The sequence below is a fragment of the Xiphias gladius genome, chromosome 15 (genome assembly GCF_016859285.1).
Source record: "Xiphias gladius isolate SHS-SW01 ecotype Sanya breed wild chromosome 15, ASM1685928v1, whole genome shotgun sequence".
Classification (NCBI taxonomy): Eukaryota; Metazoa; Chordata; class Actinopteri; order Istiophoriformes; family Xiphiidae; genus Xiphias; species Xiphias gladius.
The window spans coordinates 16,054,033-16,077,707 of NC_053414.1; the positions used below are offsets into that span (position 1 = coordinate 16,054,033).

Below are 23,675 nucleotides of genomic sequence, written 5' to 3' on the forward strand. Positions count from 1 at the left end.
TGCGTGTGTGTGTGTGTGTGTGTGTGGGTGCGTGTGGGTGCGTGTGTGCGCGCGCGTGTGAGGTCTGCAGGCCCCTGCAGGCGAAATGAATAATTAACAGAGCCAGTGAGCAAGGCAGGGTACCAGGCTGGGTGTTCTGTTACCCCAGCCTCACTCAGCACCAGCATACAGCATTAGATAACCCTATCTATCCACCCGGCTTGTGTGCTTGCGTGTGTGCAGTTGGCTACTTTAGATGATTCTACCATTTGATACCTACAAAACCTCTTGCGGCTTGGTAACAAGTCCCGACAGAAAACCTATACATCCCCCATCAAACTGAGATGGCAGCGTAAACTGCTGTAATCAACATCAGCCTTATCAGGTCTCAAAAACTCTAAGGACCGTACGTGCTTGTCTCTTCAATACTGCTGTACAGTGCTACTGATAACATGCAACAACTATTTCTCAATAGAGGTGAAATATGTTGAGTGATCAGACATACTTTGGTAGGTATTGTACAACCTTTCCTCCACTTTTCATTTACGGTTTCACTGTCGTCTTTAAATTTATATTTTCAAAATAAAGACAATGCTAGACAGCATGGACACTTTTTGAAAAGAAAGGTTTCAATCATCTCTGCAAACAAAATATGTAACCTTTATTCAGCATTAGTACTTTGTTTACATTGTTCTATTTACAACATGGACACACATGACAGGAAAATTGAGGACTTTTTAAACGGTCATTTTGAAAATCAAAGTACATTTTTTTTTTTTTTAAAGTGAGTAAGTGGAGATATCTCATATTTAAGGGGGATGAGGAAGAAAAAGACAAGAATACAAAGACTGCAGAATACACCAGGAAGTTAAGAGGAAGAGAAAGAGGTGGTCAAACAGAGCAAGCAGGTGCAAAGATGAAGACAGAACAAAGAGAGTACTCAAGCTGATTAAATACAAATGTCAAAAAAACAGAGACATGTCGGACTGCAGAATAAGTACAGTGACATAAGAGAGAATTAAAGCATGGGTAGGCCCTTAGCTATGTGGGCTATAACAACATTAATACTGGAATAATAATTAAAAAATATATATCTTCACAACTATTTTTTCTCTCCTGACCCTGGTCATAGCTTGCGAAGCACCTGCAGGCCCACCTAAACCCAACAGCTGAAGTTATTATTGGAGATGATGATAATGGTAATTCAAGTATAAAAGTCTGTTTGCAGCAGGGCTGGGTTGGGCTGTGCAAGTGTAATTATAGCTCACAGAGAAAGGAAGATCATGAAGCTTTTCTCGGTTATCATAGAGGATTTGTGAACATCTTGGTTGGATGTTAATTCCTCAACAAACTTTGACTGGTTAAGTGATGAAATCTTCTCTGATTCCTTAAAATTTACATTGCTTTCTTTTTTTCTGTGCATGAGGCATTGTTAAGATGGTAAACAAGGTCTTTGCTAGGATGCCAAAATGCTGTTGCAATTTGCAACTTTAAAATGTAGATGTCTCCCCTGCGCTGTTGGAACAATAGAGGAAAACAGTATGCGTGGCATGGTGGTTTGACAAACCACCCGACTGGAGGTCTCATGTTAGCAAGATACCGATCCCCACGAACTCCAAAGATACCCTTGCAGCTCGCCCTTTACTTTGATCTCCCTAACAGGGATTCATTTATCAGCATAGATCTGTGTCATTTTTGACACAGTATTATTCAATGTACAAGTAGTGGATTTCACCTTTCTCGTCGAACTATTACACCCTTCCTCCATTTGCATTTAGGATTAACAGACGCGCCAGCTTAACGCTGGCCAAGAAACAAAAGTAAAATAATGTGAAGTGGATTGACACATGACATGATAAAAAGCTGCTGAGTGCAAGTTCAGTCTTATTGAAAGAAAATAACATAAAAAAAATCCTTGTACACCTCGTGTGGTGTGGTAAATTCAGAGAATAAGTAAAAAGCCAGTAATTGTTTTTACATGACTCTCAGTGGGCTAAAACATACTTCATCTGCTTTGTTTCATCCAAAAACTCAGGCTAAAGCTGCACAGTGATCTAACAGAAACATGCACTGAAACAACAAGCACACATACACATTGGTATTCAAGCATACTGCATACACAAATTCATGTATTTGCATTATAAAAGGCCACATACAGAATGTGAATCATTCTCACTCGAAATTAACAGAATTATAAAAGGTCCGCCTAGTTTGTACATGGACCTCAAGAGCTAAATCAATCAGACTTTAAATTAGAGGAAAGAAGCACTGAGTGAACATTGTCATTTAAAAATTACATTTGCAACATGTTAGAAATTATCCAACAAATAAATCACAGAGGTATGATGTACAAAGTCAAGTGTAGGACTAACAATGGCAATCAAATGACGAATCCTTACTGATTAATAAATAGATGAGGGGTGCAGAATGAAGGCGTGGAACTGACAAAGCAAGTAATCATAAATCAATAATGCTCTGACTCATCCTTGATCAGCTGACTGGATGAGCTTGAGCACGTTTCTGATCCGGCCCTACCTATCCACAGTATTCACGGTTGTTGTCATTACTATAGCTTTAACATGATCACCTTTTTCACCCTGATAAGCCAAACAGAGTTGAGTTGAGTTACTCTCTACCAGAACAAACTGGCAGTGCAGTCACAGGTTGGCACTACCATGTGAAAGGGAAAACACTGAAAATATTTTCAACTCTCTGCTAAGTTTGAAAACAAGACCACCGTGGAACTGTGGATGGTTGCAACTGCAGAAAGTGCAGGCCTATGCATGCTTACAATAACCGCTGTTGTCAGTTTTTGTTTTGTTTGTTTCACCGATATGAAGGACACAGTGTTGTGCAGATGTTGGCTTAGTGGAGGGAGTGTACGTGTGCCATCATGCTATCACACCACTGATACATGAAATAAATTAAAATAAGATAGGTTCACAAGGTCCACATTTAAAATGCACTTGTACAGTAATAAATAGATTTGTCCTCTATTTACAGTTTACCAGACACATTTTGAAGCAGAGTTTACAGTTAAAAACATTAAATCCTAAATATTTCAAAAGTTATCTGTTTGTTTTCTTGCTTTGTTCTGAGGATGAGGGGTTGGCGTTCAGGTTTTCCCCTCTTTACCAGGCTTCCAATTGTAAGTAAGGCAGGATGACAACAGAGAACATGCAGGAGAGAAGACAAACATGTAGAAACAATGTCCTCCAATGTGTCGTTCCTGTGTTTCATCCTCAATGACTTTCCAAATTGATGTTATGTTGCTGTAGCTGCTGTTAAGAATTTTAGTTAAATTCGTGTCAGTGCACACATACGCATACACCCACACCCACACCCACACACACACACACACACACACAAACACACGGATTTTGAGCACCCGATTCCTCGCTCTGTCCCCACACGATGCAATGTGTATTTTCCTACAGCCTCTAGCTCCCTCTGAGTAGCAGTTGCCTCTCGACGCAGACCTAAGAACAGCTTTCTCTTCAAGCTTGCATAAAACCACTGAACCAAACCTAGAGCTGAGTCCTTGGGGCAACTTCTTCCTCGTCCCTCTTGGCCATTTAAAACATTAATTCATCTTCTTCTCGTTTTTCAACGAGCCATTGCATTTGTGTTTCCCATTGGCCATGACCTCATTATGGCAATGTCCATTGGCCATGTTACCATCATCCCCGGTGTTACCACTTCCTCTGCTCTGATCCCCGACCTTCTCCCTCAGCAATCGCACCAACTGGTGCAGGGTAAAGCCGGTCAGAGCCAACGCAACTCCTACAGTGGCGATCACATCCAGCAGGAAATACTGGTAGGGGGACACCTCGTATACGGCGGAGCGCAGGTGGTTGGCACCCTGGTGACGGAGGATGTAGCTGATCCAATAGACAGCTCTGGTCACGGGGTGGCCCGGCTGGTCTTTGTGAATGTTGGAGAGAAGACGTGCTTGCTGACGGTACCTAGGTAAGGAGAGTCAAGGGTATAAGGACACACTGTAACAAGTCTTAATGGGCTACATTTTAACATACTAGAGGGCACAAACATATCAGAGAACAACTAAATATGAAAAAAGGACACATATAAAAGTGCATATTGTACGTGTACCATGATATCATAGAGTTGTGATGCCACAAATAGTCACCAGATGGCACTGATAAACAATAACATTAATATACAAAGCATTTGTGTGTGACAGTGCATGTATGATTTAGAAATCTAACCTGGTGTCCTTGATGACACTGGTCAGGGCTGTGTAGAGGTCTTCCTCAGTCATGTACTTCCAGTGTAGCATAATACCCATTCCTTTGGCTGCAACACGAGTCATTGTGTCGTAGTGGTCTCCAAACAGGGGCACACCTACCACCGGCACCCCATGGTACATGGCCTCGTAGATGCTGTTCAGGCCGCCATGGCTCAGGAAGGCCCTTGTGTTGGCATGGCCTAGATGACAGGAACAGGAAGAGGGATGTTATTTTGTGTGTTAGATGTTTTGTTAATTTTTTGACAGGGCACTTATTTTGCTGGATCTTTTTTTGTTGTTGTTTTTTTTAGATTATTTAGACTTTATAAAGTAGGGATATTCCTAATGACTAATTTCCCTGTCAGTAAACAGAAATTTAAATGTAGACTATTTGACTTTTTTTTGGGAGGGGGGGTTAATTAGCAAAATTTCAATGCAAATAAATTACTCCCTCTACACCTATTTGAACAGTTTTTAAAAAGGTGTAGTTCACCTAACACACAGTGATACTTAATTTTCCAATGCCTAGTTTCAGTTTGATTTATAGAAGTTTGAAGGTTTGGTTTCTGGTGCTCAATATGTGGCAAAAAATATAAACTCAACAACAACATTCCTATCCCAAGCGGAAAACACAGTTACTCACAGAACTCCACAGATTTCATCATAAACATCTCTTAGTTCTTTTCAGAAAATACAGAGTTGGAACTCTACTTTGGGCAAAAGTAGCTCACAAGTTTTGTGGTAATTATGAGTAAAATGTTATGTCATTGGAAGGCAATGGTGATGTTGTATATTTAAAACTTAATAACAATTTTGCTCCTTTGGTCCATTTAATTCCAAGAAATGGACCTTGGCGGGATGAGCCACAGCAGAGTTAAGAGGAAAGATACAATTTTATTGTTTTGTGGTGACCTGCCCCTTTAAAATGTCTAATACTGACCTACCAGAAAACCAGACAGACATAACATTTCAGTATTGGCTAACCAAGGTGTCGTTACACTGTTGCAGAAAACAATGCTACCTGTCAATATCTGGATGTTGTTGTACATTCCTCATTCCAGGCAGGCACAAAGTCTCTCACACGTCCACATTTCAAAAACTATTGTGGTTATTAAGTATGTATGGGAGGAACTCTGACACACAAAACCTACTCCGCCGCACACCAAAGAACACCTTGTATAAAAACAATAAGGATCGGTTACATGGCAAAACATGCCTTGAACCAGAGAGTACAAAGAAATCCGATTTTTGAGAAGCTGTTTTCAAGCAAAGCATCTGGGTTCATTTCAAATGTTTCGCAAGTGCTGTAAAACACATTTCAGTAATATCGTCCAACACAATATGTAATCAACTGACTGAGCCAATATGACTGTTGATAAGAGCACTACAGGGTGAAATTCACATCATGTGGCATCGTCTTGACGTACTCACCTAATAAGTCATTCTGAGGCATCCAGTCAACAAGCTTGGTGTTGTTGCCAAGGTTACTGGGAGGAACTCCAGAGAATCTAAGGAAGGAAGGGGAAAATACAACGCTGAGGCAGATCATGCAGTCATCACAGTGTGTGAGCACCAGGGAAACCCCTGACATTTAACTTCGTGAATTTCACTTTAGTTATATTTAATCAGAGTGGCTAGTCAAACCATATTTAGTATTTATTTTGCGGGAGAACAGTGTACACATACCACTTGGATTTGAAATGGATTCTCTATCACACTATACAAAGTCCAGCCGAACTACAACACGAAATTATTGACCATTCTGTTGCTACAAGCATTTGACATTACTACATTCAGCCGTCAGGTAAATATTGACAAGCATCTTCTGTAGGTACTCTTTATTGTAGCCATTTTGAGATTGCTCCGTTGTTAAAGGAATCCAATGACACATTTTGGATAATGCGCTTTCTTGCCAAGTTCAGTGAGAAGAGATCTGTGTGATACCACTCTCATGTCTGTACAGTGAACATGAGGCTACAGCGAGCAGCCAGTTAGATTAGCTTAATACACAGACTGGAGGTACGGGGCGGCAGCTCACCTGGCTCTGTCCACAGGTAACAAAACCCACCTACCAGAACCTCTAACGCTCACTAACTAACGTATTGAATCTCATTTGTTTAATCTGTACAAAAAACAAAATGTAAAAAATGACCATTCGCAGTCAAACTATTCCTATGCTTAGGTTTTCTGCATTCAATTTACTGCTAGGTTAAACGAGTAACACATTATACTAGCTGCCTAAGCCTAAGGTGTTTTTAATCTAAATTTCATGACGTAGATATGTCCCAAACGGTTGACTCTATGTCAGCATTGGCCTTGCAAAGCTCAGGATGATTTCAAACAGTAGATGGCGTGCTGAGCCATTTTCAACCCATGAAATGTCTGACATGTCTGACTTTGGTAAGACATGTCAACCTTGCCACCAGCATTGATGTGTATTATCACAGAACAGTCATATCATTTAGTTTACAGCTCAAAAACATATTTAAGCGTGAAGTATCTCTCTAACTATAATTACCACCTCACGGTTGTATGCCTCCGCCATCCAGTCAAGTTGCAGGGAATGTGATCACAATCTCCCCTTCTGTTCCTGAGTTATGGCATTGAATAATGGCCAGAAAAGTATTTTTGCAGAACGTGATGATGTCAAAGTGAAGCTGACCTTTGACCTTTTGGACTTTTTTTTTTTTTTTTTTAATTCTTGAGTTATGGCCAAAAATGTGTTTTGTTAAGTCACAGTTACCTTGACCTTTGACTATAATTACGACCTCGCAGTTTTATGCCTCCGCCATCCAGTCAAGTTGCTGGAAAGGAATTGCTAATACAACATTATAAGTAATGCATCATGTAAATGTTATGCACTATACTCATTTTATTTTTATTCTCTTCTTGGCATGAAGTACACTGTAAGTAATCTGACAGTTAGTCCATACTTGCATGAATTCTGTTTCCTTGTTACTGTGCTAATTCATTAACTATTGCTATACCTTTTATCTAACTACCGTTTATGGTATCTCGTCTTTCTCTTATTTGTGTTCACTGTCAGTGAATTTGTTGTGTTTTACTCGTTTTCAGTTTCCCCAACTGCTTTCAGTAAAAACTTCAAAGGCCAACTCCTGTCTTGAACTTTTACCAGAAGTGTGTTAAGTTGGCAATATAGCTGTGCGTCTACATAAACACATAGTGAGGGCGAAAGATACATAGTGTGTATACGAGATAATGTATATACAGAAGATTAAATGAATCAATCGAGTCTAACATTTACACAATGCAGAAAGCGAACGATGGGGAATTCAAAGTTGATCTCTTATCAAATACAATAAGCACAACGGACTCGCTTATTCAATCACAGCTTTAGGTTTCAACCCCCTGTCTTCTACTGGTGGGGGTGAATATTTATGGTATCGTGAGAATGTATGTGCTGCTGTCTGTGGCTGTGTGTGCGGAAGCACTTTCCAACAAATGCAGCACACAATACATATGCATGCTACATACATTACGAACCTCATCTTCCCATCTCTGTCTCCTTCCGTCCCTAACCCAAACTCTTTCATCTCTCTCTCTGTCTTCAACAAAGCACCAATTCACAGTCCTGCCAATCAAAGCCTACATTCATGCAGCCAATTATCAATGACACGATTCATTTGGATGGCTCCCTGTCCCTCTCATCAGCCCTCTTCCTTTTCCATCTTCTCAGTTTGGATGGGTCCCTAGAAGCCAGATTACCGTTCAATGTCACATAAAAAGTCTTGGGGCTTACACAAGTCTCCTGCTCATGGCTACAAGTTTAAGACACGAAGCATCATTGTCTGATATCTCACCATGAAAGGTCAGTGCTTTGAGAACAGAGGAATTTGTTTCATTTGCCTTTGAAATTTAACACACTAAAATTATAATTTTTCACATATTATCACAAACACATGTTGCGTGCCAAATGAAATCTAGCGCTCCCCATTACAACACAGCACTTTCTGCCCAGATTTACACAACCACGGCAAGCTTTTTGACAACTGCCTATTTCCAAACAGGCACTGCAACCACAGTGTGGTTGGAAGGTCCTACTAGTGAATCCACCCAGCTCTTTGTCTGCGCACCAGCCACTAAATTTCAGTTTTCCAACCCCTCAAAGTCTGTAACATAGTGACTTGCCTGGTGTTGAACTCACAGGAAGTCACAACCCATTTATCTTTGTTCCCCACCTCTATACACCACCACATGTTTCATAATCTCTTCCATGAAATAAAAATGCAAATACTGCAGGCACACACCCAAGTAAACTAGGTACAGACCAAGGAAGAATAATTCAAAAGTAAAGAAAAGCCGTCACACACAAACTATTCCCATGTGGACGAAGGCTTAGAGGGCCAAAATGTTGTTATGAGGCTTTACTAGATAAACACTGTGGGAACAGTTTGCAGTCATATTGCACCTGAGCTCAATTTTTATTCCTTTTCAATGCTAGATTGATTTTCCAGTTATTATAATTGCGTCAACAGATGCATTCCCTAACTGAGTAAACCTGTGTCATCTGTGTCACCTTACCAAAACATAATTTCCTTCTCTGCTTCATTATTCATATCAACTTCATATTATCCTCTACTAATTCATTAAAATTATTTCCCTGTCTCTCCTACTTTCTTATCTCATATCACCACATATCTCAAACTTACATGATCACTTTGAAGTCTCTGTCTAGGGCCAGTGGAATGGTTTGTCAATTAATGGGTAACTTTGAACTTCACCCTTGCACTTCTTGCTGTAGGTTATTCTTCATGTGTGGGGTTTTGAAACATAATGTTACTCAACTACTAAAGAGAGAAGAGTTTAACTAGTCTAGAAAAAAAAAAAAAACCCTGTAAATGACATGTTTGCACGGCTCACATGGTGGCAGATGAAAATACAATGGCAAAATGTGATATTTCTAATTTTTAATGATTACAAGGTATCGGTTGAAATAAAAGGCTAAACTTAAAATTAGACAACACTAAAAGAAAACTTCAAAAAGAAAATCTAAAACTGAAACTGCAGGTGTCATGTGAAAACTAACTAAAATCTAAAAAAACACATAATTTTCGAACTGTAATTATTCTGCCAGACACACCTAATGAAAGGTGACTTGACCATTTTGTCAGTCATGACATTATGTAAACTGTGCAGTGTGTTTGTATAAGTGAAGACCTTACGCAGCAGCCGACAAACTCTGCACACAGGGACATGTTAACCATTACCTTTGTGAGGCTATACACCTATAGAAAAGTCAGGTTTAGGGACAATGTGTATATATCTACTTGAACCATGGCTTTGTTCCTGCAGTCTATATTTGTTATGCACTACTTGGACATACCAGAGTAGATTGACCTATTATTTAGACCTGTCATTTAGCATCCCTTTGTTGATATAAATTGGGTGGGCAAAACAATAGAAACACCTGTCTGTATAACACAATACAGTTCAACAGCACTACAAACTACAGCCTCCGAAATGTTGAATCAACCATTGCTCTAAAGCAATTTCAACACAAACTGAACTTTATACCCCTCTTAAAAGGGAGGTTTTATTGCACGACTGTTGTATTAGACTACATCAGTTTTAGCTAGGTGTACCTAATAAACTGGCATTTGAGTGTCTATACAAATTCTATCGTCCAATACGGATTATGCAACCAGTTTGGACGTCTAATTAACTATTCTTTAAGTATTTATGAGATAAAAATGACTCAAAAGTAATGTGTGTGAATTTGGTGAATGAATCACAACCTCAAATACACCGAGATAACAGTTAAAGCCTAACAGGTTCATCGATCAAATCTAAAAGCAATGTGAAACTAGCCATCACATTTTTTCTCCTCTCTCAGTCCCACTTTCCTTTCTCTTATTTTTAACATTTTTCATAGACAATGGATAATTGTTTTTTGTGACTCTGTGTAAATGATTACTAGAGATTAGATTTCAATCACAGGTGTTGAGGGAGACATGAAAAGGGCAACGGCGTGTTTAACTGAGCTAATGTCCTAGATAAATAATTTCTTTTTCTACAAATGCAAAGATCTTTCCATTCATTAAACTGTAACCTCACCTCCCTGAGGGGAGGGGCATGGAAGTGTGAGGCAGGAGTTGCTCAGTGACATTCCCAAGCCAGAGAAAAATCGAGTACGACACAGAATTACAAGGCACCCATACTAGAGGGCTCTAGGGAAATGCTGCCGCATGCAGCAACTGCCAAGCCGTGTGAGTGTCTGAACAGGAAAGAATGCTGTCTGGTGTTGCTTCTACAGCCGTCAAAGGCACAAGTCCAAACCACTGCGCCAAAATTGAAAAATACTAAAAAGAGGGTTAGCCAAAAAAAATAGCGTAAACTCCTGTGAATGATAAGTCTCGATTTATACATATTTGAAAATAAGCACGGTTTCACAGACTCCTCCTCAGTTGCTGGGGGAGGTGGGACGCCCACCTCTGATTAGAGGGGGTTAACATTCTTGTTTTTTAATATAAATTTCATGACGTAGATATGTCCCAAACGGTTGACTCTATGTCAGCATTGGCCTTGCTAGGTTCAGGATGATTTCAGTAAATGGCATGTTGAGCCATTTTCAACCCATTAAATGTCTGACTTTGGTAAGACATGTGTATTATCACAGAACAGTCATATCATTTAGTTTACAGCTCAAAAACATATTTAAACGTGAAGTATCTCTCTAACTATAATTACCACCTCACGGTTGAATGCCTCCGCCATCCAGTCAAGTTGCAGGGAATGTGATCACAATCTCCCCTTCAGAACGTGATGATGTCAAAGTGAAGCTGACCTTTGACCTTTTGGATTTAAAATGTCATCAATTCTCCACTTTTTTTTTTTTTTTGAATTCTTGAGTTATGGCCAAAAATGTGTTTTGTTAAGTCACAGTTACCTTGACCTTTGACCTTTGACCACCAAATTCTAATCAATTCATCCTTGAGTCCAAGTGAACATTTGTGCGTAATTTGAAGAATCCCTCAAGGCGTTCCTGAGATATCATGTTCACGAGAATGGGACGGAGGGACGGTCACCAGTGCAGGGACATAAAAATGTGATGCCATTATTATTCATTTTCATCTAGAGATGACTAGTTTTCTTCAGACGAGAAAAACAGTCTCTCTAGGTCTAGGATCCACTACTCAGTGCTGTTTGCTGTTTGAACCTGTTTTGAACTCAGATAATATCCTGAAGCAACTGTGAGGTGAGAATTTGGACTTTAGCCTCAAGAGGCAGTCTGTCACAGAGGAAAAACGTGTTTATTTTATGATAAGTCACTGAACAGATGTAGCATAGTTGATTATGGTGGTCCAACTAAAACGTAATATGTACACACCAAGTCTTCTGACATCCAGAGCCCCCTGAGCGGAGGAAAGTCTGTAACTTGAAGCTCACTACCTTAGAAAGATCACATCTGTCAGTGTGACAGATGTGCACAGTGTGAGTGACAGTGAATGAAACGGATACTTTACCTCCAGACGACACGCTGGGGCAGCCTGGCGAGGGCTCCTGCCAGTTTGTGAGCAATGTCATGGGAAAGGTACTTGACCCCGGCTCCAAACGACACCACCACAAAGCCATGCTCCGCTGTTTCATTCACCCACGCCTCAAAATCCTGTAGAAATATGAGAAAAAGACAATGAGAGCTAAAAAAAAAAAAAGAAAAGAAAAACATTCCGTGCTACTGCAAGAATTCAAATGCCCAACATTGAAAATAACTGCTAAATGCAATATAACAGCTGACCTCTTCAGATCATTTTTACTACATTAAAGAAAAAAACCTGGTGGTTCACATAAAGATTGTTTGTTGTCTTTTGGCTGTCTCGCTTTATGGCCACACCTACTTGGTTCATGTTTATGACAATAATTCATGTAAGGTTTGTTTTGAGTCATGTCATGTTTTGAAAGATTTACAGGTTTAAAGATAAATGTGGCGCAATATCAAAATACTCAATGAATTTTGCTGGATAACTTTACCAATGAGCATACAGTTTGCCAAAAAGTGAAAGCTGAAAAACTCCTTAGCAAGGGCAATTTCTAGTCATCACATTCTGGTTGGTACCACTTGTAAAAATACTGTATTTCGATGTAGACTACTTAAATTCAAATCCAGGATTTTTTTAACATAAAACTGCTCACAGTGGAAGTTTATCAAGCAAGATACAGTCTAATATCTAATGCATGAAGCTGTTAAATATATGCAAGTTAATGCCTCAGAACTTTAAGGAAGGACATACTGAGTTTGCATTTTGCACTTTGGTGCCCAGTGTTGCATTATACATCAGCATTTCATATTATGACATTAATGTACAATATTGATAGTCCAAAAAGTCACCAATTTTATGAACCAGTACCATTTTCTTTCTACAGTCTTAAGTGACCTTATTGGGTCTGCGAGAGAGTAGCATTTCCTGTTGACACACAGTAAATCATTCTTTCAGTGAGATAAATAATTAAGGAAAACTAAAACTAAAACAGTACTTTACATTAATTTTTGGCCACAATTTATCCTTTAGTTAATGTGACATGAATGTTTGTCTTCTGTTTATGTTACATGTCCACTACATTTTGTTTTATAATTTATGACTGCACATAAGGCCATGCAAGTAGTGTATTTCCCCAGATCAGCGACTCTCTACAGAGTTCTGAGGGCTTGGTTTGAACTCACAACCCTGCTGAGTAACTATAATTTACAAAAATCCATAAAACTACACAAACCTCCTCCATACATAAGCTATATAATACATTAATCCTACTGGCCGACAAAACATGATGTTCAACACATTTACAAGTCCTACAGGTAAAACACTCTCATCTAATCCATGTATGTGCAAGGTTGAGGTTTCTGCCCACACTTCGATACAACGAAGGGGAAAGGAATGTATTTTGTCATGCTCTGAGAAAACCTAACAGCAGCACGTTTCTCTAGAACTAACGTCCAAGTTACTTTGGATAATCAGCAGACCACACTGACAACAGTTTTCTTCCCCAGTCCCCCAGCTGGCTATGTAGGAGTATGAAATCATGAGCATTCACCAAGTTGACATTAAATATTAGAAGAGTTACCTTGATTGATGGATTGGAGCTGAAGCGTCCATGTTTGCTTTTGCTATTATTTAGAGCAAAGTCAGGTATGTCAGAGCTCCGAACCGCAATTACTAATTGGATGTTCATGTCAACAGTATTTGCAAGTCTGAAACTGGTAAATACGGTAACATCTATCAACTCTATCAGGTAAATGCAGATGATCTCATTACTTTGTCTGACATCATTTCCTTACATAGTTGGGTTACACAGATAAAAGGTTGGTGAAGAATACTGCAACTGTCAAATTGGAAAACATGAGACTCTATATACACTGTTTATGTGACAAAGGTCATATTTAACTACCAACAGTCCTGAATACTGTCTGTGGTCTATCAATATGAAACATGTTATTGATAGACCAAACATCTAAATATCAGAACTATACTGTAAACAAAAGAAAAGAAAGGAAGCCTGTCGTTCTCATCGATTTCTACCAACTGACAGTGGCACTGAGGCAAAGAAAACTAGAGACATGACATGCCTTTAGAAAAATTAAGACAACAGTATCCTCCGCCGCCAGGGCCCTGTTCCTGGAAGCAGATCTATTCTAGATTTTACTCAAAAGGAGTTATCTACATTACCTAGAAAGCCTGCTTCTTGGAACAGGCTGTAAGTCATAACAAACAGAGGGATTTAACAGGCCTGAATAGGTTTTTTTGTGTTTGGGTTTGTGTCCACCTGTGCATTTAGGATGGCTGCAATGCTTTGTGTAGTAAAATACTCATTTGAGAATGGTAAGTGAGGATGCATGGACTGACAGTGGGTGTGGACTGGTCAGGGAGTAGCCATGTTGGAGTGACAGAGGCAGAGGACAACTGGAGGGAGTGGGGCCAATGGTCCAGCTGCGGCAGCTAAGGTCGACCCTGGCACGGAGCAACCTAAGGGGCACACTGGGCTCTGTGTCCCAGAAGCGCAACCCTACTGTCCTCACAACGCAGCCTCAGTGACCCCATAAAAGACTCTCAGTGTCCCCAGCTCTCTGCCCAGAACAATGGCCTCATTCTCCCTCTACTTCCATTATAACTCCCTCCACACAACATGGCACAATGCTCCCTATTGGCTGGAGTGGCATTCCAAAATCCTCCGCAGTAGATACCGACGGCCCGCGCTCTCGGCATTCGAACGCTGGACTAACCCCCGTCACCACCCGCCTCTGCTCTCCATGACTCCCTTCCCTCTCTGCTCAAAAAACCTAGCGTAACCATTCAACCCAAACCCATCCTCACCCCAGCGCCGTCTATAAAGGCTCGCTTTGTAGCAGGATTTGATAATAAGAGATACTGAGTGATAGGAGAGACAATGGGCACAAGCAAGGGTAGATACACAAAAAACTGAAACTCAGTCAGACTGTTAAGATGGGAGGGAGGGGCGACAATATGAAGAGAAGAGAAACCAGAGAGACAGGCTGTCAATAAATGAACTGAAGTATGTGCAGACACTGTATTTGAACTCACAATGAGCTTCTTCATACATGTTCCAGGCAAGTCTTTATGATTCCATCTATTAATAACTTTTTTTTTTTTTTTTTTTTTTTTTTTTTAAATAGGATATAAAAGCCACCTACACTTTTGCAAAAAGTAAATCCTTTCAGAACAGATTTTGAATAATTAGTTAACCTGAGAAATGAGAAAACAGTTTGCCGAAAATTGATAGATTTATGCAAATCAATAAAACAAAGTAAGGAACAGGCTCTCCCAGCTGCCTTTATATTAAATGTCTTGAGATCATTTAGGATGAACACACAGAACATAAACTTCTAAGTGGACTGTTGCTAATGGTCTAATAAAAAGAAAAATATAAGAAAAATGTTTTCGCCATACTTATAGGTGATACAAAAGGATTAACAGTATGGATTTCCTTCCAATGGAACCAAACATTTGCCTAATCATCAGACCATCAGAGATTTTGCCATATGATTTATACTGCGGTAACTATCCATTTAACAACTCTGGGTGTTTAAGGCCACTGTGGGAAATGTTTCATATCAATGAACAGAACTGATTTATGGCTACAATGGGATTTGATATGACTTTTTGATGTATCAGGTATTTAATTTGCTGTATTAGCCCAAAATCAGACATAGCTGTCACTGCATTTATTTCCATATAAATATAAATATAAATTTATTTCCATATACTCTCTAAGGACTTACAGTAGGACACACAGATTCTCAGAAGTGAAACACTGCACAAGCCCTTTTGTACATGACACCACACAGCTACCACACAAAAAATCGTTTTGTCTTTCTTTGCCTGTCTCATCGCATGCTTATCGGCGGTCTGTGTGTCTCTCAGTACTGACCTTTGGCAGTGGGTTTGGGGCCTTAGTGAGGATGCCTCCTATGTACACCACGTGTGGCAGGGTGGGCCTGGGGAACTCCAGAGCCATGTCAGTGCATAACATCCACAGCCGACTGCCTTGCACCAAGTCAGCCATGGCCACGTGAGGCTTGACTCCGTGTTTCTTCATAATTCGGTCATACTTGGGTAATGCAATATAATGGACTCCAAAGCGCTGCACCAGGTAAACAGCGGTGTTTGTGATCCTCTGGACCAGAGACATGCGGTCTGTCAGCAATGAGTTGAATTCAGGTACATATGATAGCGGGGCTGGGGCACCAACCTCAGCAGGGTACCACAGGCCTGTGCTGAACACAGCATATTGCACACCCAGGATATGAGCTATCACAAAACCGCACATCTCATTAGGGTCCACCAGCAGCAGGTCAAACTTGGCCTCCTTGAGTCGGGTCATTACCTCAACACTGCCAACAACAGCATCACAGTTCTGAGAGTAGTGGTCAAGAATGTCAAACAGTTCCAGAAATGTCAGACGGCCTGAGAAGATGTTGCTGACTTTGGACTGGAGGAAACTGTCAGCCGTGCTGCTGTTAAAGATCCCTGGATAGCGCTGTAAGTGGTAGTGAGGAGAGGAGGGCACCTCACGACCCTCTGAAACTAGAAAATGGCTCTCATGGCCCTCCTGGTGCAGAGCCGTGGCCAGAGTCTTGAAGATGTAGAGGTGTGATTCAAACATGATGGGCGGGACCACAATCACTTTAGCGCATGATGCACTTTGCGTCCAGGTGAGGAGGCCAAGGAGGAGGAGTAGTGATGAGGATAGTAGCATGGCTGAAATAATAAAGAAATGAGCAATGTTAGCACCGGAAAATATCAAAATACAAGCAGAGGACAGTCATCGAAAAGCTATGTCATAATATTCATATTAATCAGTGTTGCTCCACTGGGCAAATGGGGCAAATTACTGCATATCTCACATCTTCAGAGATAAGCCTGACTTAAAATTACAGGTCAGAAAAGTGCCTTATCAAGACTCAGAGAGGGTAAAGAAAGAACAGGTTATCAGATGTTTCTAGTGTGTTGTCTTTGGCCCACCTCTTGTCAGTCACCTATGATTCACAGAGGCAACAGTTTCACATAGTTGAAAATCTTATTTCATGCACATCAAACAGGCTGGACATGAATTCAGTTGTGTCCTCAATTGAGTTTCCGTTGTGTCCTACATACTGAGAAGTACTATTGAGAGAATACTACTTCTCAGTTCCTGTGTGCTTACATGTTTTATTCTCAGTAGTTTACCTATCCTAATTAACTATTTCCTTTCTTTCTCCATATTTCAATTCCACCCCTTCATCCCTCCTCCCTGTGCACAGCCGTCACTGACATGGTGTGGGTAGCACCAACGTCATTCTAAACCTCAAGCCGCTCTATTCACAAACACAAACACAAAGAACCATTATCGTGGCACCATGTCATAGCCTGTGCCCTAAATGCCTACACTCGTTCACCCTCTCACTTGGATTAATCATCAACATTGGAAACCTCTTTATGGAGAGCCATCAATTATCCTAGTTTTTCTAATCTACAATGACTAACTTTTACTCTCCTTCCACAGAGAGGCAGACCTTAAGGAATGCACTGACCTTCGGAGGAAAATATATAAGTTCTACACCACGATCAAAAGTGTGATTGTGACTTTGGACTGGGACATAAAGGAGCTAAGTAAGCAACGCACAAAACAAGGCCACAGCCAAAACAAAGGCTCCTTAAAGCCCTCGTGCAGCAAAAAAAATTAGTAGTCCAAATTTTTTTAACGTGATGCTAACAACATAATGCAGTGTTGCAGGAATTCTTCACCTTCTTACATAATTTGCTTAGCCTACCATTTCCTTATAAAGCTCTCCTTTTGGAGCACTGGAGAAAGCATACATTCTCCCATACATTCTTCCACACCACCAGATTGTACCACCCATGCGAATTACCAGTCCATAACCTCAGACAAAGGGCTTGTAAGGAAGAGTCTTGCATAACTGTTACACATGTGTTAGTATAATATGTAATCAGCCTTAAAATAGACTGCTAAAGCTAATCAAGCAAAATAAATAGAATGGGACAGGTCTTAGGTTTAAACCCAACCTGGTGGAATTTAAATATTATGTGTTTGCGTGGATTTTATTCCCACAGTCCACTGACAACTGTTGTATGCCTATAGGTGTGGCTGTGAGATGTTATTCTAAGTCTATATGTGACACCCCGGTGACCTGTTCATGCCGTATCCTGCCTCTTATCCAGTGTGCGATAGGATAGGCTCCAGCAACCTTTCATCCTGAACAGTATAAGTGGTTATGTTCTCCCGTCAGCCCAACAATATATCTCTCGCATCATGTTTTATCATTAGATGAGTACTATCTCTAAAATGTCATTACCATTACATCCAAATCTATATCAAATGGCATGGCCCATATTGTTTCTGCTGATAGCATCTACAAAGGATTATATGGTGTATCAACCACCTGCTTGTCCACATTATGAAGTCTGTGGCGTGATAGGAAGAGGATTCAACGTGGCCACCATTTTGTTTAGCATTGTCCTGAGGATATCGTTTCAAACACTTCTCAGCCCAGACTGTTGACGGTAACTATAGAAACCAGCCACTGTCTACCGAGGATTGTGATGCATAATGACTTAAGTTACTAACAATGGAGTCCGGTTACCGTGCGCACAGGGAGGGCTGAGGAAATTATCTGGATTAAGAGAATTAATGGGTACGAAACGATGGGTGGATCTGGGTGAAGACAAAGAGGGGATGAAAAACAACATCGCACCAAAGTTTAAAACAGAAAAAAAACATTTTATAGCTTGTAAGGAAAATATTTTATCCAGCATAAAACCTAATGGTCAGCAGGTGACAGCTAAAGGATATATAAACATATTAATATTGTTATATGATATGAAAAATGGTACTAGCTATATTACCATTAAATGAGTCACCTGTAAAATACACTCATACTACAAAAATAGAAAACAGAGAGTGCCATTTCCATTAAGTTTTACCCAATACTCTTCATCCTGTATGTTTTCACTTCACAATTCCAGTTTCTCTAAATGAAATACAATTCATATATATATATCAACAATTATAAATGTATGATAAATAATATTCCTTACGGACAATGTGTCAGTAATACTGTGATTAATTTGATAACATAACTTTGTCCAAAGGGATGATTATTTTTCCTAGCAAATTGTAATTATACAAAAATAAAATCAGTAAAAGTTTTTATTTACACATGACAAATATTTCTGATGTAATGTATGACTGTGGAACGGAGTTTATTGCATTGAACATTAATTTAATTATTTTATGAGTATGGAAACATGTGCCATACTGTGACATAGGTCATGTGTTATCAATATTGTGATACTAATCTGTACCTGGCCTGTTTTGTATCGACAGATCAAACTCCAACGACTACATTAGATGCAGTTGTTTTGTCAATGTCACATTTGAAATTGTGGCACAGACTCAAAAAGGTTTCATAAAAACTAGACCACAGACTGATTTATTGTGAAAAATACTATGTTCTATGGAAATGGTATTTTCTTTAGATTAAGAGCAAAATAGCATGAACAAACAGAGTGAAAAGAACATAATGGGAAGTTGTTTTTGTTTTCAACTAACACTTTCAACAGAAAGAATATTGTAAGTAATTATGAAGTCTAACCATAGCTCTGTTATCATCTGAATTGAATTGGCTTACATTGTAGCTTTGTGTGTTATTGAAAATAAAACCAATCACATCTTACGCAGAAAGAATTTTCATCTATTCAGACACAAGACAGTAATTACACAGTGATTATTACTCTCTAATACCATAATCTAGACTAACATTTCCGTGATCAAGCACAGCAGGAGGGGCACCCTTGCTGCTTACACAGTAGGGGTTCATTAGCTCAATGCACTCTGTCGAGAGGGGAGAACTGACTTCCAAGAACTGATATTAAATCAAAAACAAGTCAGGCCAAGCTGTTTATTTTGCCTCATATCTTTCAAATGGAGCAAAATATACTGATTTTAAGTTTATCTGCTGCAAAACTATGGGATCCCTTGAATGGCAAAACTGGCTAGACAACATAAGTAAGACTTTGGTTTAAAAACTGATAGAAAAACACAAACCAAGGGGGCTTGGATACAGTTAACAATAGCTTTCAGACACAGTACAGTTTGCTGGAAACTGCAGGTTGGAGACAGATTTTTAACCTACTAATAGCTGTAAAGTTTAATGAAATCATAACTGTAATATGCATCTTTCATCACATCAAAAGTCAAACTCTGATAATGATATCTAAGATGCCAACACATACAGTAACTGCATTTCAATGTCTGCAACAAAAATGTCTATTTATGTGTGAAAAGTCAAATTAGCTCAAAGTCTACTGAAGGTTAGGGCTGATGATCTGATATCTCTAAATTAATACTTTGTTCCTCTTTGTAAGCTAAGGTCAAGAGCCTTTAGATCTTGAATTTTGGTGAAAACAAAATGAAAGTGGAAAAGAACACTTGACTTTCCCATACCAAGGAACATGAGAAGCTGTTTATAATGGCAACACAGTCTCTCTGCATGCCCTTATCTCTTAAGGCTTCATCACCATTTGACAGAAACGTATATACAGTGGCATGAAAAAGTTTGGGCACCCCTGGTCAAAATTTCTGTTACTGTGAAGATTTAAGTGACTAGAAGATAAACTGATCTCCAAAAGGCATAAAGTTAAAAATGAAATATTCTTTTGAACATTTTAAGCAATAATAGTGTTTTATTTTTGCTTTCTACAATTTTAGGGTGAAAAAAAAAAAAAAGGAAAGGAGCACCATACTAAAGTTTGGAGAACTGTTCGTAGGATTGCTAGAAAGGCAAGTCAAAACCCGTTTGACTGCAAAAGACGTACTGTAAATAATGATCAGACTGTGGAGTGGTGGTGGACTGTTCTACTGTGCAACGACATCTGCAAAAGTATATCCTTCATGGAAGAATGATCAGAAGAAAACGTTTGCAAAGGAACATCTAAACAAGCCTGATGCAGTTTGGAAAGAGGTCCTGAGGACTGATGAAGTTAAATAGAACTATTTGGCCACAATTAGCAAAGGTATGTTTGGAGAAAAAAGGGTGCAGAGTTTCATGAAAAGAACATCTCTCCAACTGTTAAGCACAGGGGTGGACGGATCATGCTTTGGTCTTGTGTTGCAGCCAGTGGCACGAGGAACATTTCACTGGTAGAGGGAAGAATGGGTTCAATTAAATACCAGCAAATTCTTGGAGCAAACATCACATTGTCTGTAAAAAAGCTGAGGATGAAAAGAGGAAGGCTTCTACAACAGGATTATGATCCCAAACACACCTCAAAATCCAAAGGATTACCTCAAGAGGTGCAAGATGAAGGTTCTGCCATGGCCCTCACGGTCCCTTGACCTAAAAATCATTGAAAATCTGTGGATAGACCTGAAAAGAGCAGGGCGTGCAGGACGGCCCAAGACTCTCACAGAACTTGAAGCCTTTTGCAAGGAATAATGGGCGAAAAATCCATCAAACAAGATTCGAAAGACCCTTAGCTGGGTACAAAAAGCGAGGGGGTGTTACAAAGTACTAACCATGCAAACTTTTGTTTCTGGGCCCTTTTCCTCTTTTTTTGTTATTTTGAAACTGTAAAAGATAGAAATTAAAAAAAATCGTGATTAAAATATTAAAGCAATGTGTCATCTTTAACTTTATGCGTTATGGAAATCAGTTCAACTATTTACTCGCTTAGCTATTCACAGTAACAGATATTTGACTTGGGGTGCCCAAGCTTTTTCATGCTACTGTACAGTACACTGGCAATGGGTGAAGCCTCTTTTCTCCATATAACATGGTGAGAAAAACACTACTCATTCATTCCCTCACATGTCTCTGTTCATATATGTTATGTCAAATATGTTATGTGTTTTCTTGTGAAAAAATATTTTCATTTACTGCCCAGACTCATTGTTACCCAATGTTGCCCAGACACATGCATACAGGCACTGGACATGTCATTGCAAAATGGCCTGCTAGGCCGTCAACATGAGGATCCTGCTCACCTACATTAACAGAAATTCAATGTACTATTTAACCCTATTCATTCCCCACCTTGCAGCTCTACTTCCTCCGTTACTTTTTTCACTGTCAGCTCTTACTTTCTATGTTTCCTCTAATACTACCTCCGCCACACCACAACCACCAACACACCGGAACAGGTCACACAGGCTCTGTCCTTCCAAAAATAAACAGTTGTTATAACAAATAAACAAAATAGGGGACTGAAACAAAGCAGCGTGGCTTCCAGTAGCCACCAACAGAATCCCTTTAACATAATGTACTGCGAATAAAAAGCACTGATAAATGTAAAGAAAGAGGGATGTAGTGGTATATAAAAAGTAAGTATAACAATAAATATATCTTGTAAAATATCTTTACACAATATGTTCAGTCCATAGCAATAATTCTTGGAATGATATTTATAATAGAATTAGCACTGACAACTTTAAAACTGTGTACACAGTTTTGGCAAGCCTGCTCAGTCTGGGTGGATTTATGCTTTTATCCCTTATAGTAACGTTTAGCCCTGGGCAAAGGCACTCCTCATGACACACACACACACACACACACAACACACACACAACACACACACACACGCATTTTAAGAGTTTAAAAAGCACCACAAAGAATTTCAGGAGAATGAAATTAATCTCAATCCACATGCAAGTCAGACTGATTTTGGCAATATTTGGCAGTGAGTTGCTTATTTGAGAACAGGATTGCCCTTGTCACATGTTACCTGCAGATTCAAAGTTAAGGTTTATTTATTTTCAACATCAGGTGATTGTTTTGCGTTGGTGCAACATGATTGGAACAGGTGTCTTGATGTAGGTTAGCTCATCGGAAAAACAAAAGAGCGACACTGCATTCAGGTCAAACAGACTCTGGGATGTAGTTCGGCATAGGTTTCAGTGCATATAATAATGTCCACTGGACATGCGCAGTGTGATATCAATTTGTAACCTCAAAAGGTGTATTAGCATCATAAAGTGTATCACAAACCAAACTGATAAAAACGAATAAAATGTAATGCTGGCAAGGTGGCTATGTGTTTTGTTTGCTTTTCTGGAGCTCAATACACACCTAAAATATCCAGTGCATGTGTCATGGGTTAAAAAGGATCAAGAGAGTCTAACACAGAGCCCTAAAGTCATTCGGACAATCCAGAGGGACAAAAAAAAACTGGTATCTATTTAAAAACGTTTTTGGAATAATTCTATGGAGGCATATCAAAGTCAAACTGTGGCCTACCGAAATATATGTTAGACTGCCATAGGGATGGTGCAGAAGATAACTTAATACCAGAATCAGTCCGCTGCATTCACAAATACATCGCGACACCCGTGGTGATTTTCGTAATCCGCAGAGGACTTGAAAGCAGCACAGCAGCCTGGCTACACCTGCGTCACGGGAGGTTTCGATTGTCGCACCTGAGCTTTCGGTAAAAACAGCCCGGTAGCGCGGACCCTGTTGAAAGGGATGTCAACAGTATCTGGTCGCTTGTATGAAGCTGTAACCGAGGGGGGGGGGGAAATGACTGAAAGGTGGATTTTCTTTGAGTAAGCCACAATGTGTTTACGCTGCACCTGTTTCTGACACGCAACAGGTTCGCTTGCCTTACCTTGCGACTTGAACGTTGCTCAGGAGAAGTGTGTGGAGGGGAGGGGGGGGTGAAACCGCTGTAGTCCTGGCTTTTCTTCAAAAGAATTCAAAGTTTGCAGATAAAACACAACAAAAAAAAAAGTGATGAGTACTTAGGAAAAGGGACAAACCCGCCGGTAAAGTAAAGTGGGGTATGGAGGACGGGCAGGTGGAAGCGCTGAAGTCGGAGCGCCTTTCACAGGAGCCGTGAGAGGCGGGACCTTCGGGGTTACAAGCTGGGAAGGGAAGGGAGTGTCAGCGAGGGGGGGGTTGGAAAACTGACGGTGGTTGGTTGAG

The 23,675-nt window shown here is 39.9% G+C and overlaps 1 protein-coding gene across 1 annotated transcript; it reads right to left on the reverse strand.

Annotated features, from left to right (window-relative positions):
- Positions 1–653: 653 nt before the first annotated feature.
- Positions 654–23,561, reverse strand: ugt8 (UDP glycosyltransferase 8). The gene is made up of 6 exons (XM_040144937.1): positions 23,359–23,561; positions 15,626–16,455; positions 11,710–11,852; positions 5,657–5,733; positions 4,206–4,425; positions 654–3,944 (listed from the first exon to the last, which is right to left on the reverse strand). Exons 2-6 carry the CDS (start codon positions 16,451–16,453, stop codon positions 3,563–3,565), a joined length of 1,650 nt encoding a protein of 549 aa, XP_040000871.1. The 5' UTR covers positions 16,454–16,455; positions 23,359–23,561; the 3' UTR covers positions 654–3,562.
- Between the last annotated feature and the right edge of the window lie 114 nt (positions 23,562–23,675).